The following is a 15495-nucleotide window of genomic DNA, read 5'->3' on the forward strand; positions in this document are numbered from 1 at the left end:
ACTAAAAATGTTTACTTTACAGACTGCTTTTGCTTCTAAACGCTATTTTTGAATTGGCTAACGCAAAAGATCTTATTAGGCGCCGCGAAGCAAGCGGGCATTTGCTAGTTTAACATAAGAGTCAGCTCTAACATTATGTAGCATTGAACGAAAACTTCCAAAAATACTCAAAAAATACTTGTGAAGGAACATCTTTTTTTGTGGAAGTTTGACAGCATGGTACTGCTGATTTATGTTCCTCTTTTTTTCGGAACATAATTTGTTTGAGTACTTTTTTTATGTATACAGCGCTCTATATCTTCACTTCTCTTCCTTCCATACCCTTTTTGTTAGAGTATGAGTAGTTTAAATATTTGAAGAAAAGTTCCCAAGGAAGCAAACTGCATTCCGATGCAGATCTTTAGTATTTACCCAGCAAACACATTTTTTTTACTTTTTTCGCCTTTTTTAAATTTCGTTGAGGTTTTTACGAACTATGTTATAAGAAAACCATACTAGTCCTAAACTGATTGTAAAACCAAATTTAATAACGAGGAAAACTACTGTTTATTTTCAAAAATCGGATGAAAGTTTACTGAGTTATAAAACTTTTTATGAAAACGAAATTTTTGCAAAAATATTATTTTTGACTATACTACTCAAAAATGTTTTCTTGACTGTCTTTTTCTTAATTCAGCGTCATCAGTTTCTCGTTCTAGAATTTTCTGAAATCATTTTTATACCCAGGTGTTATTGTGCACTTTGTTCACATAACGGTTGTTTGTAACAGCCAAAACGAATCGAGATAGGTATAGACAAATGTATACATAAATGATCATAATGAAAAAAAAAATTTTAGTTTAAAAAACTAAAACCTCGCTATTATAATTTCCATTCGTACTGTCATCAGGTATGTAACTTGAGACTATAAATCGCTGCATCTTTTAGGCGCATCAATATTACATAGTTACATCCCGAGCTAATAAAAGGGCGCTAAAAAGGAATCGATTAAGCGGTGTCTGTCTGTCCGTCCGTCCGTCTGTGCACACGATAACTCGATTAAAAATTGAGATATCTTAACGAGACTTGGTATGTGTACTTCTTTTCAGCGTAGGACGGACGGTATTGAAAAAGGGCAAAATCGGACAATAACCACGCCTACCTCACATATAACGGTAGTTTTCAGAAATACGATACTGCGATATTTTAGTAACTCACTCAAAATTGATAATTACAATAAGTTTTAGACGAAAAATAAGAATATTATAAATGTTTGGAAAATAGGCGTAGCCACGCCCACTTGTGATTACATCTGTATATCTCGGTAACCGCTCCACCAATTTCCCCCAAACTTGGCCTTATTATTAGCTGCATATTTTTGTAAGTGAGCGACAAAAGAACGCTCAACTCGGGTAAAATTTCCTTCAAGCAACCCTGCTGGTAGCTGGCAAGAAACATGTGTTAGTTCATCGGGATTTAGACACAAATAAATAAAATTATAGTTTAAGAATAGGAATCGCTGCATCTTTTAGGCGCATGAATATTACATAGTTACATCCCGAGTTAATAAAAGGAAGGTAAAAACAATAGAAATTTGTAATTATGCGAGGTATTTGCGTAATATATATACTTATTTAAAATATAAATCATGTATATACGAAAGCAAAAATTACCCTCTCCACTTTACCATTAACAATTCACAATAGAGCAGTTTTTTCACTTAACAACACTACCTTCAGGTCGCGAATGTTTTAACCGACCTGGCTGAACTCGTATAAATAGCCGAGTTTGTGTTGTTGCTTTGCGTGTATTTCGTCATTTAAACGGGTGTTCTTTTGTAGCTCGGCTGCAGAAGAATGGAGCTATTATTATTATTTTATTTTTCCCACCGCAGCGTTTTTTAATTGTAGCTATTTCTTGGTGAAAGTGTTCGCCTTGTTCATCACTGAACTGGCTCAAATTATGTGGGAATAAGTCCAAATGCGAATAAAGGAAATGCATTTTTATGGACATGTTAAAACCCATTCCACCGTAAGCATTCAAAAATTCGTTAACAACCGTGACATAGTCGTCGCTTCTGTGGTTTCCTAAGAAATTATTGGATAGGGCTACAAAACACTTCCATGCACGTTTTTCTACAGAGCTTATGAGCTTTTTGAACACGCTCATAATTTTACGAATTTGAGGTCCTATGAAAATACCTAAAATTCATAAAAGAGATAAAACAGATGAAAAAGTACTAGATGAGAGAATAAAAAATTAGAAACCTCATTTTATTTTGGCTTCACTTAATTTTGGGATCGGTGCATGGATTGCACAAAAAAAAACCGGGTTTCCTATGGGACAGCTTTGCAAATCGTGCAATTCGTGCACCGTGCAAGGGCTTTGCAAGACTGTGAGAATACCCCTATAGTTTCATATATCCTAGCTTTAAATGCAGTGGTGGTAGGGCAACATTTTCAGCTTTAACCAATGGGACTTTTAAAACGTTTGCCTGCCTATTTAATGCGGCTCTCGAGATGGCCATACTTTGAGATCATAGAAAACGGCAAATTAAAAAAAGAACTATCAAGCAAAAATTGTTGAGTTGTATTGCCATAAATAATATTTTTGAAAAAAATTTGTTTTCATCAAAAGTTTAATAACTCAGTAAACTTTCGTACGATTTTTTAAAACAAACGCTCGACCTACTACCACTCGTCAGTCCTCGGCTGGCAATGGCGCACCTCCGAGTGTATTTCTGCCTTGAAAAAGCTTCTCATAAGACCAATTGCCGTTCGTAGGTGGCATAACATTGTAGGTCATAAGATCAGTATGCACACAAAAAAAGTTGGAAAAGAAGCTCGGCCATGCACTTAACAAAGTTGTAGGCGCCGAAATTTAATTTAATTTTTTATTTTAAAATTTGTATAGAATTTTTTAAACATTTGTCTCAATACTTTCAGTAATTAGGTACGTATTTACTAATGTATACATATGTACATATGTATCTTTTCAATTTCAGTTGTCGGCAGCATAAGCTATCCCAATGCTTCAAGCGCAAATAACGGCGCTCAGCAGGATCCTTTAAAATCACAGTCACAAGTGCAACTAGACCAACTGAAATTAACTAACGGCAAATCCAGTGATAACGTTAACAATCTGAATAAAATATTGGACTCTGATGTAATGGTACCTACATCTAATTTACAAAAATTCATCGAAAATGCAGATAAAATATTAAGAAACATCACAGCATTGCCAACGGCAAATGAAAAACGTGAGTTTGTGTTTATTTTAAATATTCTTAAGTCCAAAATATTTAAACAAATTTTATTTTAAATCGCAGTGTCTTCTAAGGATTCGAAAGGCAGCAAGCAGTTAACTGAAGAAAATACTATTGTTAAGGCCGCGAAGGTAGAGGACATTGGTACCGATGAGGAAGAAGCGAACGACGATGGTGCACTGCCTCCATCCGTAGTGATGACTATTAAACGTCCTGGAAGTGCCAGTGCTGTACAACAACATTCAAATGAAAATCGAGTGGTGAAAAAAGTAGAAACAAAAGTGACCATAAATAAACCTAAGGCAATACCCAAAGTGCAACCTGCCAGCCATCCCGTACCACGCAACAATACCGACCACACCAAAGGTATACCTACGAGTGAAATATATGAGTCGGGACACTTGAATGAGGAAATAAATTTTGCAAAGATTTGTCCAAATCAAGGTGACGATTTAAAGCTGCTGATACTTATCTCGTCCGCGGTAAATCACGCAGAAGCACGTCTTGCCATACGACAGACCTGGGCACACTATGGTACTCGTCGGGATGTATCCATAGCGTTTGTCTTGGGCCGTACGACAAATGAGAGCGTAAGCAAGGAACTGAGCATTGAGAATTTCATTTATGGTGATGTGATTCGTGGCAACTTTATCGACTCGTATACCAATTTAACACTGAAAACCATTTCCACATTAGAGTGGGTTGATCTGCACTGTCAGCATGCCAAATTTATATTGAAAACGGATGACGATATGTTCATTAATGTGCCGAAGCTACTACAATTCATAGATGGCCATTCTAAAAACAAGCGTGTCATATACGGACGCTTGGCGAAGCAATGGAAACCCATAAGGAATAAAAAATCAAAATACTACGTGTCAACTGATCAATTCAGTCAGCCACTATTTCCCCCATTCACCACCGGTCCAGCGTATCTCTTAACAAGTGATGTCATACATATGTTGTATGAAAAATGTCTTCATCAGGTGCGTGGCGTTGGATTTTTTGACTTAAAAAAGCATTTTTGTTCATATTTTTCTTTTCCTGCAGGTCTACTTGAAATTGGAGGACGTCTTTACTACAGGGATTGTTGCGCAACAGCTTGGCATCAAGCGCGTACATGCCAATGAGTTCCTTAATCGGCGAATTGCTTTCAATCCATGCAATATACGCAAATTAATCAGTGTACATATGGTCAAGTCAAATGAACAATTTGATCTTTGGAAGAAATTGCTGGATAAGAGCACCAAGTGTAAATAGTATTTTAGGTTTATACATTAAAGTCATATAACACTGAGCTGTAGTTGTAATCGTATTAGAATAAGTATCAATTTATGATAGAACCCTGGACTATTTTTTATTTTAAAAAAAGTTACACTTTATTTGAAAGAACTACATACTTACGAGTATCTATACTCATATGTATAACAAAATTTACGAAAGTATACATTTACTAAATAATAAAGTGGCATAGTTTAAACCTCTGCAAAAATTATACTTATATTTAAATACTTATACTTTTATGTAATGCATACATGTATTTGTTTTCTAGACTAAACATACTCGTAAATGCATTATAAATGCCATTAAAATATTTATAAATACCTAGTATACATATGTATATGTAAGTACGCATGTATGTATGTATTGAATGTGGTTATCATCCTTTCAAACTGAACAGGAGTAATGTATTGTACTAATTATATTCATACATATACAAACATATAGTAAGTGAGAAAGAATGGTGAAACGAATTTTTGAAAAAAATAAAAATCTCATGCATTAATTTGTGTAACAAAACAAACATTTACGGGTTCTTATTTAATAATTGGTATATTTTCGTTCCTGGATGAAAACCAATAACTTATTTCAATTTTTTTTCGGAATTCTAGTTGGTTGGTCGACAATAGTCGACATTGGATTTTTGTATTATAGATATTGAAAATGACATCCAATATTCTCATTCTAATGAATTAGATAAAATTTTTGCATGATTATTGTTCAAGGATAAATAATTAATTATTATTGTAAGAAAAACGCTCACGCGTGTTGTTTAATTTCATGATGTGAACTTATTGCTATTTTGCATGCCATTTTTTATAGAGGTATGTTTACTTTACCTTTGGGATGGATTTGCAAGCCAAAGGTAAGTACCATTCATTTTCTATATCATATTCAGCCCAATTCTGAATATTCCCGAGGATTTCATTTCTCGCGGATTTCACTTTTCTCGAGAATAAAAGCCTTGTACTCGAAACTGCCAGGGAGCAGCATTTTCTCCAGAAAATTTGTGAGTTGGAAATTCGAACTTTCGAAGAGCTGTTTGACAGTTTTTTGACAGCTCAACTCCCGCCATTTAATTTGCGTGTTTTACACATAAAAGTGTGTTTCACATAAAAGAGTATTTCAGATTAAAGTTGTAAATAAATTAGTGCGCGGAAATTTCAAATCTGTGTTTTAAATTAAAGCTCAACTAACTTTAACTACACGGGTAAGTTGAAAGATTTTAATTTAGCTCGCGTGTCCAGTTGCCACTATGAGTTTTGGAAGCCACATTATTAATAAACTAGTGCTCTTTTAACTACACATGTGAGTTGAAATATTTTGATTTCAATCGTGCGTTTCCATGTAATAAACCAAAATAAGTGTGCAAATACCAAAGGGTACCCTTTGCTAGGTCCAGTTGCCACTGTGAATTTTGGAAGCCGCATTCTTAATAAACTAGTGCTCCGGATATTTAAATATTAGTGCTAAATTAAAATTTTGTCTTTTAACTACACACGTGAGTTGAAATATTTTGATTTCAATCGCGCGTTTTCATGTAATAAACCAAAATAACCTGGCTTATTAAGATTTCTACCTGTTTCTCATTTGTTGTTTTGGACCTAAAATGAAAGGTTTAAACGTTTTATTACACCAAATTTCATTTTAATTGTAATTAACTTACATTTTTGTAGCAGTTCCCTTTTAAAATACCGGTGAAAATTCTCCCAGAAAAACGAAATCAATTCTCCTCCTTTTTGACATTCGTAATACCTACTTTTTTCCCGAAATACATTTTCCCTTCTTGGAAGGTCGTTTAGAATAGGAGAATAGGGAAAAGAGGAAAAATCCTCAGGGAATTTTCATTCATGATAGGAGGAAAGAGAAATGAGGAAAAATTCCTAGGGAGCTTCTATTCAGAATCGGGCTGATTGTATTTATCACTAGTTGCGTTCCCCAAATTTTCTGGGATAAAACCTGTAAAACTGTCAAAAAACAAAAGAAGCTAGAGAACCGAGTACGGGAACGCTTTCTGGTAAATTCTTGCAACTTCTTGCGAGTAAGGGAACGCAACTAATATTTATTAGTGAAGAAGAAATGTCAAAATCTCGAATTTCGAAATTTTTTTTGCAACTATTTGCATTTATTAGTGTGAAAGTAGTATTTCCCTACCTGTCCCCAGTCTACATTTTATATATATCATAGCTGTGGCCCTATATGTTCTAAATATGACAGTTTCTATCTGCACAACTCTGTACAACTATTTTTTTCTACTTTTTTCCAAATCATTCCTACTTAATATCGAAAAAATATTTCTAACAATGGCCGAAAAAAAAAATACAAAAATAGCATGCTGTATAAAGTTTTGACCTTAAAATGCGATTTTGCTGAGATCACCGAAAAGTCACCAAAAGACATAAAACCAGCGTTTGAAAGTGCTTTCATTTTTTTATTTCATTTCCTTCGACTTTGCTGTGGCTGTGAGAATTTACAAAACCAACAGCAAAGCGAAAGTAAAAACCCAGCCAGCCAAAAATCCGAAAACCGATCCGAAAATGGACAAAAAAGTGGATGAAGTGCGAATTTTTGTCCGTTTACTGATTCAATTTTCGGATACTCTGACGATCCGTTTTCCCACTAAAGTGTACGGCAGAAACAAAAATTGTTTGTGAAACAGATACGTTTTCGGCTGTTTTTTCTGAAATTTGTCTGATTGAATTTTTCGTTCAATAGACTTTCCTTCTGCACTTCACAGATACTTTTTCATGGTTCAAAAGAAATAAAATAAAATTAGGAAGAGCCTGACGGAATTCGAACCCGGCACCTTCTGTAGGAGTTTTTTCTATGCGTTTTCGGATACGGAAAATTTAACTAAACTGCACTGTCGGCAAAATTTACGTTTCTTTGCTGGCTGGGAACAAAAAAACGAAGCTGGACTGTCGATTTGCTGCCGAGATAGTACCAGCGCGGCAGTAAAGCGACAGCAGTACGAAGAAAAAATGCAATTCGACTGTTGCTCTTCACTCTTTCCGATAGAAAAATATTGCTTTTTAAGAATTCTATACCATTTCTATGAAAAGTTGTTTTTTCCCCCATATAAAATACATGGAAAACTTTGGGCGCTTTGAGCGACCTCTAAATATTTCTTGATTTCAAAATAAAAAAACGGGTATATTTTTTTCGGTATAGAACAATGCTAGGGGGTGAGAGCATAAAAATTCCGACTTTACTTTTCACGTGCATTTTTGGACCACCCTAATGTACAAACATGGAAATACATATCGTGTAAGAACACAGACTAACACTAGGGTGGTCCAAAAAGGGTACGTCGGAATTTTAATGATCTCACCCCCTAGGATTGTTCTATACCGAAAAACGTTATACCCCTATTTTTTATTTTGAGATCAAAAAATATTTAGAGGTCGCTCAAAGCGCTCAAAGTTTTCCATGTGTTTTATATGGAAAAAAAACAACTTTTCGTCGAAATGGTAAAGAGTTCTTTAAAATCAATATTTTCCTGTCGAAAGTTCCCCCAAATGTTTGATCCGAACTGAAAACCGAACCACTTTTCATAAAGGTTTAAAGGTTCGCTTTAACCAAATTCCAATACATAAAATTATCCACTTTTTTCTTTTTGTTAAATATGGTAATCCATATCATGTTTGTTTACCATGTGGTAATATAATAACCCATCCCATTTGACAGACACTTGACACTTAAACTTGCGCGTTATTTTTTTTTCCGAAACCGTTGAACCGAACCGAAACCCCGGTTCAAAGACTAAAACAACCGCTTTGACGGACCAACCCAAAAGTGAAAAAAGGGTTGTAACCGCTGAACCGAACCGACCAAAGTTCTCATGCGGTTCACGTCCCTGCTTTTTTTTCTTGGTAATATTTCCGAAAAAATGATAAAGTCTTTAAAGAAGTTTCATCTTTTACATTCAACTTTATTTTATTGCACAACCAGGAACTTTTGATTTCGGTGATTATGCATAGTTTCGTAAGTATATGGTCCAAATCGCTATATCTGTTGGGTATTTTTCAGAAGAAAATATATAAGAGTTACTGTAGTGTTTTATCCGATCTGAAACAATACCCGCTCGCTCTAATCCCACAACTAGCTAATACATCAGTGATTCTGGATTATTCAAATTTAACTAAGTTTTCCTGTTTTTCCGCGTACCATATTTGTTTTACCGTTTCGTATTTGAAAATGGGTTTAACGTAATATATTCTATATAACATACTCTTGGAAACTACCCCAGAGCTGAATGTGTGCCTCTAATAGAACCAGGGTTATAAGTATTCGAAATTTAGTATCTGAAAGGAAGCTCAAGAAAAAATTAATACATTTTTCCGCTGGCATACTTATGGCGATTTCGTTTCAAAAAAATATTGCTTTCTCATTGCCTTCTTCTTAGTGTTTGTGCGTAAAGGGCAAGGAAAAGGTTGCATTTTTCGGTAGATACAAAATCGGCATTATTTATCGATAGAAACGGGCTGTTCTACACTTGTATAATGTGTTCATAAATCGGTAAGTGTACAAAGTTGGAGGATGGTTCCGTGCGCAGAAGTGGAAAACTTTTGACTGCCATTCACCTGGGAGTGGCCAGAAGCGATTCTTGTGCGTACGGTTCAAATCGCAGCTCACAACGTCCGGATATTTATATCCACGTATCCTCTGGGTAGCAACCAAACACCCGTTTGGGAGCGAGCTAAAGTGAGAAGGCGTAAAACTTCGCGTGCGCTGGGTTTGGGTCCCGCCACGTTAAAACCCCGCCCAATGAAAAATTCCAACAAGCCTCGGATGAGACCCCCTTTTTCTGATGACGACCACGGCAAACGTATAAAGGACTATGATTTAAGGGTATGGTTCACCCCGGTGGACGAACGTCTAGCCACAATTCGCATCAAAGCTAGATTCTTCAACATCTCGCTCATCTGCGCCCATGCCCCGACGGAAGAGAAGGATGAGGCGTCCAAGGATCTCTTCTATGAGCGCTTGGAACGTACATATGAGCGCTGCCCCCGACACGATGTCAAAATCGTGCTTGGCGATTTTAATGCCAAGATGGGCAAGGAAGGGATCTTTGGCGCCACTGTCGGAAAATTCAGCCTCCACGACGAAACGTCCGATAACGGACTGAGGCTGATCGACTTCGCCGGGGCCCGAAATATGGTAATATGTAGTACTAGGTTCCAGCATAAGAACATCCACCAAGCTACATGGCTGTCTCCAGATCGAAAAACGAGAAACCAAATCGATCATGTTGTGATAGACGGAAGGCATGCTTCAAGCGTTTTGGACGTACGTACACTCCGAGGGCCAAACATCGACTCGGACCACTATCTTGTTGTAGCCAAGATACGCACCCGCCTCTGTGCAGCAAAAAATGTGCGCCCAACAATGCAAGGAAAGCTTAACGTCGAAAAGCTGCAATCACAACAGACGGCCAATTTATTCGCCACTCGACTCACACACCTGCTCTCTGAGAGCACTCTTCAACAATCCGACGTACGCGAGCAGTGGAACCACATTTCCCGATCATTAAGTACCGCCGCCGAAGAAGTAGTTGGATTTCAGCGAGCCCGAAAGAACAACTGGTACGATGAGGAATGTCAAGAAGCCGCAGAGAAAAAAGATGCCGCCTACAGGGCCACGCTGCGATCGGGCGCAACGCGAGCCATGTGGGACCGTTATAGGGAACTGAAGAAGGAAGCGAGACGTATTTGCCGCAATAAGAAGAGAGAGGCCGAAATGCGTGAGTGCGAAGAGCTTGAGATGCTGGCCGACAGGAAGAACGCCCGAAAATTCTACCAGAGGGTTAGGCGACTTACGGAAGGTTTCAAGACCGGGGCGAACTCCTGTAAGAACAACAATGGCGACCTAGTGACCGATGTCCAGAATATACTTAAATTGTGGAGGGAACACTTTTATAACCTACTGAATGGTAGCAGCGCTGAAAGTAGTGAGGAAGACGAACCCGAGTCCCCAGTCGATGATGATGGAGTAGCTGTCCCACCGCCTGACTATGACGAGGTACGAATAGCGATTACGCGGCTGAAAAACAACAAAGCTGCTGGAGCTGACGGCCTGCCAGCCGAGCTATTCAAGTACGGCGGCGAGGAGCTGATGAGGTGCATGCATCAGCTCGTATGCAGAATATGGTCAGATGAACGCATGCCCGACGACTGGAATTTAAGTGTGCTCTGCCCAATCCACAAGAAAGGCGACCCCGCCATACGCGCCAACTACCGCGGAATTAGCCTTCTAAGCATAGGTTACAAGGTCTTATCGAGCGTATTGTGCGAAAGACTGAAGCCCACCGTCAACGAGCTGATTGGACCTTATCAGTGTGGCTTTAGGCCTGGAAAATCCACCATAGATCAGGTATTCACAATACGCCAAATCTTGGAAAAGACCCGCGAGAATAGGATCGACACACACCATCTATTTGTCGATTTCAAAGCCGCTTTCGACAGCACGAAGAGAAGTTGCCTTTATGCCGCGATGTCAGAATTTGGTATCCCCGCGAAACTAATACGGCTGTGTAAAATGACGTTGAGCAATACCACCAGCTCCGTCAGAATAGGGAAGGACCTCTCCGAGCCGTTTGATACCAAACGAGGTTTCAGGCAAGGGGACCCCCTTTCGTTTGATTTCTTTAATCTTATGTTGGAGAAGATAATAAGAGCCGCAGAACTGAACCGCTCAGGCACAATACTTTATAAGAGCGTACAATTGCTGGCGTATGCCGACGACATCGATATTATCGGTAAAAACAAGGGCTACGTCTGTTCTGCCTTCTCGGGATTGGATAGAGAAGCAAAGCGAATGGGTCTGGTGGTGAACGAGGACAAAACGAAGTATCTCCTGTCAGCACACAAACAGTCAGAGCATACGCGTCTTGGCACCCACGTCACTGTTGACAGTTACAAGTTTGAAAAAGTAGACGACTTCGTTTATTTGGGAACCAGCATTAACACCAATAATAATGTCAGCCTTGAAATCCAACGGAGAATCACTCTTGCCAACAAGTGCTACTTTGGGCTGAGTAGGCAATTGAGAAGTAAAGTCCTCTCTCGTCGTACAAAGATCACACTCTATAAGTCACTCATCATGCCTGTGCTGGTGTATGGCGCGGAAGCATGGACAATGAAAGCATCTGATGAGGCGGCTCTTGGAGTTTTCGAGAGAAAGATTCTGCGAAAGATTTACGGACCTTTACGCGTTGGTGATGGCGAATATCGCAGACGATTTAACGATGAGCTGTATGAGCTTTACAACGATATAGACATAGTGCCGCGAATTAAAATTCAGCGGCTCCGCTGGCTTGGCCATGTCGTTCGGATGGACAGAAACGCTCCTGCTCTGAAAATATTCAACGCGGGCCGCGATGCTGGGAACAGAGGAAGAGGAAGGCCTCCTCTGCGTTGGAAAGACCAGGTGGAGAAGGACTTGGCTTCACTTGGCATTTTCAATTGGCGTCAGTTAGCACAGAAGAGAAATGACTGGCGTGCTGTTTTGGACTCGGCCAAAATCGCTTAGGCGGTTACAGCGCCAAATAAGAAGAAGAAGAAGTACAAAGTTTAAGCTAGTTATCAAGGCGAACGTTATCAAATTTTAATCAATTACGCAGGACCACTAAAAAAATCGATGAAACGCTAATAAAACTAGACCAGGTGTTTTATATGTATGTGGGGTCTTTGAACACGAATCTGAAGTCCGTTTTGCTCCATCACGTCAGGATTTGCTCAAAACACATTAGCGGTCTTCATCTAATGTGATAAAGGGATAAATTGCTAAATTCATCAGTTTATCCGCCTTCTTTCATGAACTCACCTTGGTAAATAATTGCATGAAACTGTTTATTATTTAACTTATATGGCTAGTTACGTTTAATTCTTACCTCTTCCATTGTGTTCATTTGCTTTTATGTGTTCGTAGCAAAAGTGACTACCTGGCACCTGTAAGGGTTGCATTTTGCTGAACTTTATACATTTATCAAAATGATTAATTTATCATTTTTATCAAGTTTATCAACGGTTTATCACTTTTGAGAAACTCAATGAACTCCTCTAAAAGGCCTTCTGAAGTACGTCGTATAAAAGCCCTTCTAGAAGACCTTCTATGGGCAGCGAAAGAAGAAGCCATTCAATTGAAGGCCTTACGGAAGGGCTTCTAATGATGTATATTTAATACAGCGGTGTACGAATCAGGGATGAAAAATGGAAATTTCAGATTGTACCTAATATCATAAAATAAATGTACCTAAATGAGACAGATTGTACCTATAAAAATTTACATCATTCATTCGTAGTTTTTTTTATAAATTTTATTTAAAACAGGAATATAAAAGATGGATGTACTTTAAACATGATTAGGTTTTTTTTTTAACTGAGCCTATATCTATAGACTATAGTCTAATGGGAATCGGAGAAGCGTTGTTTTGTCTAATTTTGACTACTGAAAAATACAAAAAACACACTTTGCGAAGTATACTTCTTTATCCAGCTTTTTATAAAAAAAACAGGAAAAGTCTGCTAATTTATCCGAGCAAGTCTAGAGAAAATAATCAAATTGCCGTAAGTAACTTCGAAAGCATTTTAAATATATTTCCAGAAATCAAAAACCGGATATGGGTCAAATAGCTATAGTTCTCATCTAAAGAAAATATGAAATTTGAAGACATCCTAGACACTGGACTGTACGGGCGAATAAAGGCTGGTTTTCATTATGTCATATTTTGACAACAAAATTGGTCGCCATATTTTGACACTGCTTTTTTTCCTATATCCTTTATCGATGATAATATGGCCCAAAAACTTACAAATAGCCGCTTTATCAGCGCATGTACACGCCTGATGGCCTATTCTGATCTAAATCAATCAGAAGACAATTTTTTAGTCCCATTTGACAATTTGTTTTCACTCATTTAACTGCAAATACTATTGAATTTGACTTAGTATAAGTATAAAATAAGCGTTAAAATTAATAGAAAAAAATTACGAATTTGCGGATAGCTAAGTAAAGTGTTAATTTTTCGTAGTGGCTGCTCTAAATTCGATGTAAAATGTTTACGATAATACATATTTAATATTACTTTTTTAATTTCTTCCTTTTGACCACTTTTCTTTAAAATTGTTTATTCTGCAAAATGAAAGCGGAGCTTCTCCCATGCCTACAAGTAGATATATTAGCACGGTAAAGGAAAAAGAAAAAAATAAATAAACATGCATCTGATCAAAAGATGATTGTACCTAAAATCTAGTGACTGTACCTAATGTACCTTTAAGTCATCAAACGTCGGAAAAAGGTACAATTGTACCTACTTTTTCATCCCTGGTACGAATAACATTTTGGCGAGCAAGTTCACAACTCGTATTCGTCTTTTTAATTTTTTCTGTAGTCCCGCAAATCCCGCGGATCGCGCGTGTGTAATCCCGAATATGATGAACCTGAAACTTAATGCATAATCTCATAAAGGGGGTTGACGAAACTAGGTTTCAGAACGGATGAAGAAAGTGATCAAAATTATACTTATGCTAATTGCTTATCGGAGGGCGGTCTGCGCAAGACGAATTCAAGTTTTTTGCATACATTGGAAATTTTAAATTCGAAATTTGTTAAAGTTAATGGTGATACGCTAACCAAAAGCCTAATTTTTTGCAAAATCTGATGAGAAATTTTAAAGTAAATGTTCACGAATTTCATGTGAACAAATATTCCAAAAAATTATAAAGTAAAACAAAAATAATTTTTCCCAATTTGTTTTTGTTTTGCATGTTAGATTATGAGAACAATTTATTCATATGGAACTGGCGATTATAAAAGGATTTATTTGGAAAGAGAATTCTTTGGAATTAGATTTTTAAAATGCAAGATTGCATACAAAATAAGAAAAAGAAAAAAATAACAACATCGTGATTTTTATTATAAAATAAAAAGAACAATGTCAATGAAGTCTCCTTTAACATTACATATTTTATATATTTTTAATAAACAAGGTGCGAACCACGAAGGTAAAAAAATTACCGATTTATTGTTTTGATATTATCAAAGTGGCAAGGCCGTTGAGAATGCTCACAATTTATGAAGCTTCAAAAAATTTTTTTATCCGTCAAAAGTTGTTTATTGAAACTACCTTCTTTTTGTATGATGGTGCCTACTTACAAGTGAAAAAAGAATCAGATGTTTTCCCGAAATGCCTCACATACGGTTACCAGACATACTGATTTGATCAGTACAGTACGGATTTTTCAACTCTTGTACTGATTTTTCTTGTCTTGATTTTTCAAAATTTGTACTGATTTGTACTGAATTTTCAATTCAAACTAAATACTTTAGGATTTTCTTAACGTTTTTACATAACGTTGGAACTTGTTTAAACTGCACTGTAAAAAGTAAGAAAAAAATAATTTAATTACAGTTGACATGTTTCAAGTAATATTTCATATGCCGCAGAAAATAATACAACAAAAAGATCTATCGTTTTATGGCCACATCGCCGGGTCGTTGCGTACCAGTTGCGATAATATGATGGAGCTTAAGTTATTTAAAAAGAAGGATGACGTTTTTTGTCGAGTGTTGTTAGTTATCTCGAAAATACCTTTCAGTTTAATATTTTAGTTTTAATATTCGAATGACGTTTGCCTATAACTTACAATTCTTTTTTCAAAATTTACTGACATTGTAAAAGAGCTTTGCATACAAGACATCTCGATACCCTAGATACTTTTTTTTAGCGAATTCCTAGCCTTTCGAGGTTTTTGCGCATTTGAAAATAATAATATAAGCCATGAGGAAATATGGATGAAGTCCTTAATAGTGGTACGTTTCCACAGTCTAAGAAAAATATGTTTCTTTGTTTTTCAATGCCGCACTCAAATGAAGCAACTGAGTATAAGTTTGCTTCCTGACGCAAAGAGAGAAACCGGTTTCTAATTAAAATTATTACAGTGAATTTCAAATTAAAAGCAATTTTA

At 37.0% G+C, this 15495-nt stretch overlaps 1 protein-coding gene across 1 annotated transcript; it reads left to right on the forward strand.

The window, feature by feature from the left end:
* The first annotated feature begins 2940 nt into the window (after nt 1–2940).
* Nucleotides 2941–4747, forward strand: LOC118754521 (beta-1,3-galactosyltransferase 5-like). Its single transcript, XM_036489398.1, has 3 exons — nt 2941–3238; nt 3308–4230; nt 4295–4747. The coding sequence occupies exons 1-3, from the start codon at nt 2956–2958 to the stop codon at nt 4502–4504; spliced, it is 1416 nt and encodes a 471-aa protein (XP_036345291.1). The 5' UTR covers nt 2941–2955; the 3' UTR covers nt 4505–4747.
* Nucleotides 4748–15495: the final 10748 nt, after the last annotated feature.

This window comes from Rhagoletis pomonella, unplaced genomic scaffold (assembly GCF_013731165.1).
Source record: "Rhagoletis pomonella isolate Grant_MI unplaced genomic scaffold, Rhpom_1.0 Rhpom_scaffold_04068, whole genome shotgun sequence".
Classification (NCBI taxonomy): Eukaryota; Metazoa; Arthropoda; class Insecta; order Diptera; family Tephritidae; genus Rhagoletis; species Rhagoletis pomonella.